General features: G+C 48.9%; 1 protein-coding gene across 2 annotated transcripts; it reads right to left on the reverse strand.

The window, feature by feature from the left end:
• On the reverse strand, positions 1-1,931 carry LOC120458462. Of its 2 annotated transcripts, XM_039646112.2 has the most exons (3): positions 1,913-1,931; positions 1,618-1,844; positions 1-1,130 (listed from the first exon to the last, which is right to left on the reverse strand). In XM_039646112.2, exons 2-3 carry the CDS (start codon positions 1,793-1,795, stop codon positions 187-189), a joined length of 1,122 nt encoding a protein of 373 aa, XP_039502046.1. In that variant the 5' UTR covers positions 1,796-1,844; positions 1,913-1,931; the 3' UTR covers positions 1-186. The 2 variants fall into 2 exon arrangements, with proteins under 2 accessions (XP_039502046.1, XP_039502048.1); XM_039646114.1 differs by lacking the exons at positions 1,618-1,844; positions 1,913-1,931 and adding an exon at positions 1,371-1,524.
• Positions 1,932-2,292: the final 361 nt, after the last annotated feature.

Below are 2,292 nucleotides of genomic sequence, written 5' to 3' on the forward strand. Positions count from 1 at the left end.
TAACCAAAATTCAGTTTCGATTTAGTTTCGTCAGTCGGCGGATCGCGTCGACCCGCAAAATACCCTCTATATGGTCGGTTCACAGATATAAAGTCAAGAAATTACACATCGAGTAGCTACTTAGACTTAGGATAAGCATTGCGTTAAGGCTTTGGGTTCAGCTGCTTAACTGCATAACAAGCCAGTTCAATCGGAGCGATCTGGACTGGAGATTTGTTCTCCCGCAAAGGTCACATTACCACTAGCATCGTGTACTTGACCAGTTGGAATCGCTCTTGTCAGCTCGGAACGGCGTCGTTTGAGCTCCTGGCGCGACGAACTGAGCCTCTTGCTTCGCTTCATGTTGGTGAATCTCACGTAGATTTTGCCCCTCCGCTCGGTGCGGTAGTAGCTGAGCTGTTCCTGCGGGAAGAGCTGCAGTATCTCGCGTTCCAGCAAGTGACTCCTCTGCAGGGTCAGGTGCAGCTGGTTCTCCTCGTAGTAGCTGCACACCAGTTGTATGAGCAAAAGGCGCTGCACTGCATCGAGCGGCTCGTTTTGGCCAATACGCTCCAGCAAGCTCTGAGCCTTCATACCCGAGGATCGCAGAATGCCCAAAATGCTAACTTCTTGGTCGGGAGCGGCAATTGCATCCTCCTTGCAGAGCGAGGCTCCTCCTGAAGACCCAGCCATCGGTACGGCTTCAGGTTGTTTCCTAGATTGCTGCATCGGCAACAGCTCCTGTTTGACCATCATCATGTCGTTGGTTATTTGCGCAGGCGGATGAACCAAGGGCAATGGAAAGGGCACCGGCATCTCCCTGTGCTCACTGAGGGCCACCAGCGATTCTGCCGGTATTGTCTTGGCCAGATCTTCCAGTTTATGTACCTCATCCTGCTCTGAAGGGTGGTCCATGGGCAACGGCGACTGTCCCTGGCAATGTGACTGGCCCAGAACCTCCGGGCAGCGGCAGCCGGAGCAGTGGCTCGATCCCTGCCCCTGGGCGCCCTGGAGCGGTACGTTCAGCCAGCGGCGCCAGCGCTCCAAGTGGTGCTCGAAGCGAATGCGGGTTCCAAAGCGAAAGTTTCGCAGCAACTCGGACAGATGATGACGCTTGATCATCTGCAGCTCGTCCACGTTGATGGCTTCATCTGGAAAATGGGGTGGCAAAAGTGCATTAGGCTTTCTGGGCTCAGCGGTACTCTCTTTTTAGAAAACTACATTGAGGAAACTTAACTATCAAGAAATTATATTCTTATCAATAATGACTTTTTTTTAATTAGAGTTGGTCCATCCTAAAAGACTTTTGCTTTAAGAATATAATTGCACATTAACCCATATACTTGCACCATACAGATCTACCAAAACAAAACAAAAGTGTTAGCCCTTACAATATCTACAAGCAGTTCCAAATCTAACGGAAGCGGAGTATGCAGATCTCAACTCAACGAAACCAAAGTTTAAAACCAACCGCCAGCGGAACACACAGGGTTCAAGTCGCCACCTCTTTTGCTCGCTCTTTATCGGCATCTACGCTTTGCTTTGTTTACATATGATATATAAGTACGGACAACATACATACGTATGTACGCACGCTTGTACATACACACGTACGAATGTATATATGTATGTTCATACCTTGCAGGTGGGGCAGCAGATCGGCGACATCCCACGACTGCAGAAGTTCGCGCAGCTCCTCGTATTCCTCCTTTCCAGGCATCTCGAGCAATTGCAGGCCGTGAGATTCCAGGGTGGAGTTTTCCACGGATCCAGAGCCACGTGGCATCTGGGGGGGTGATGATGTACACGGATTCATTCGACTACAACCGGGCGTACATCCTTTCGTCACGAATGAGAGTGCAGCACTGAAATTTTGCAACAGGCGCGTTGTTCTCTTCCGTCCCTCGCCACACACACACACGCTCATACATACGGTTTTCGTTTCGGTTTCATCGCCTTCTGTTCTGTTCTTCATCGTTTTTGTTTCGTTCATTCGTAGTCGGCTTCGCCAACTCAACGAACACCGTATGTACCATGGACGTAGTCAGGTGTGCAGAAGGGGTTCATTGTGGATACATATGAGGCTTAGAATAATTGCAATTAAACACCTGACCATTTAATTGGCGTATTTTCTTTGTGCGTGCAATCAGCTGTATTGGTTCACCTACATGCATATACATATACCTACTAATCTAATCACGACTACTTCCATGGAATGTACGCGTATGTACGTACACATTCATACCTGAGCTGGCGTGTGTGTAATGCAGCGTTGTACTGCTTTCGTTTATTTTTGTGTGTTTTTATGTGGCT

This window comes from Drosophila santomea, chromosome 2L, assembly GCF_016746245.2.
Source record: "Drosophila santomea strain STO CAGO 1482 chromosome 2L, Prin_Dsan_1.1, whole genome shotgun sequence".
NCBI lineage: Eukaryota > Metazoa > Arthropoda > Insecta > Diptera > Drosophilidae > Drosophila > Drosophila santomea.

Bases quoted from the DNA above. Each gene is read 5' to 3' on its own strand.
- LOC120458462 (XM_039646112.2), bottom strand. From the start codon at position 1,795: ATGAATCCGTGTACATCATCACCCCCCCAGATGCCACGTGGCTCTGGA. The intron at 1,131-1,617 runs GTATGAACATAC...CCCATTTTCCAG, and splicing joins TCTGCTGCCCCACCTGCAAG to ATGAAGCCATCAACGTGGAC.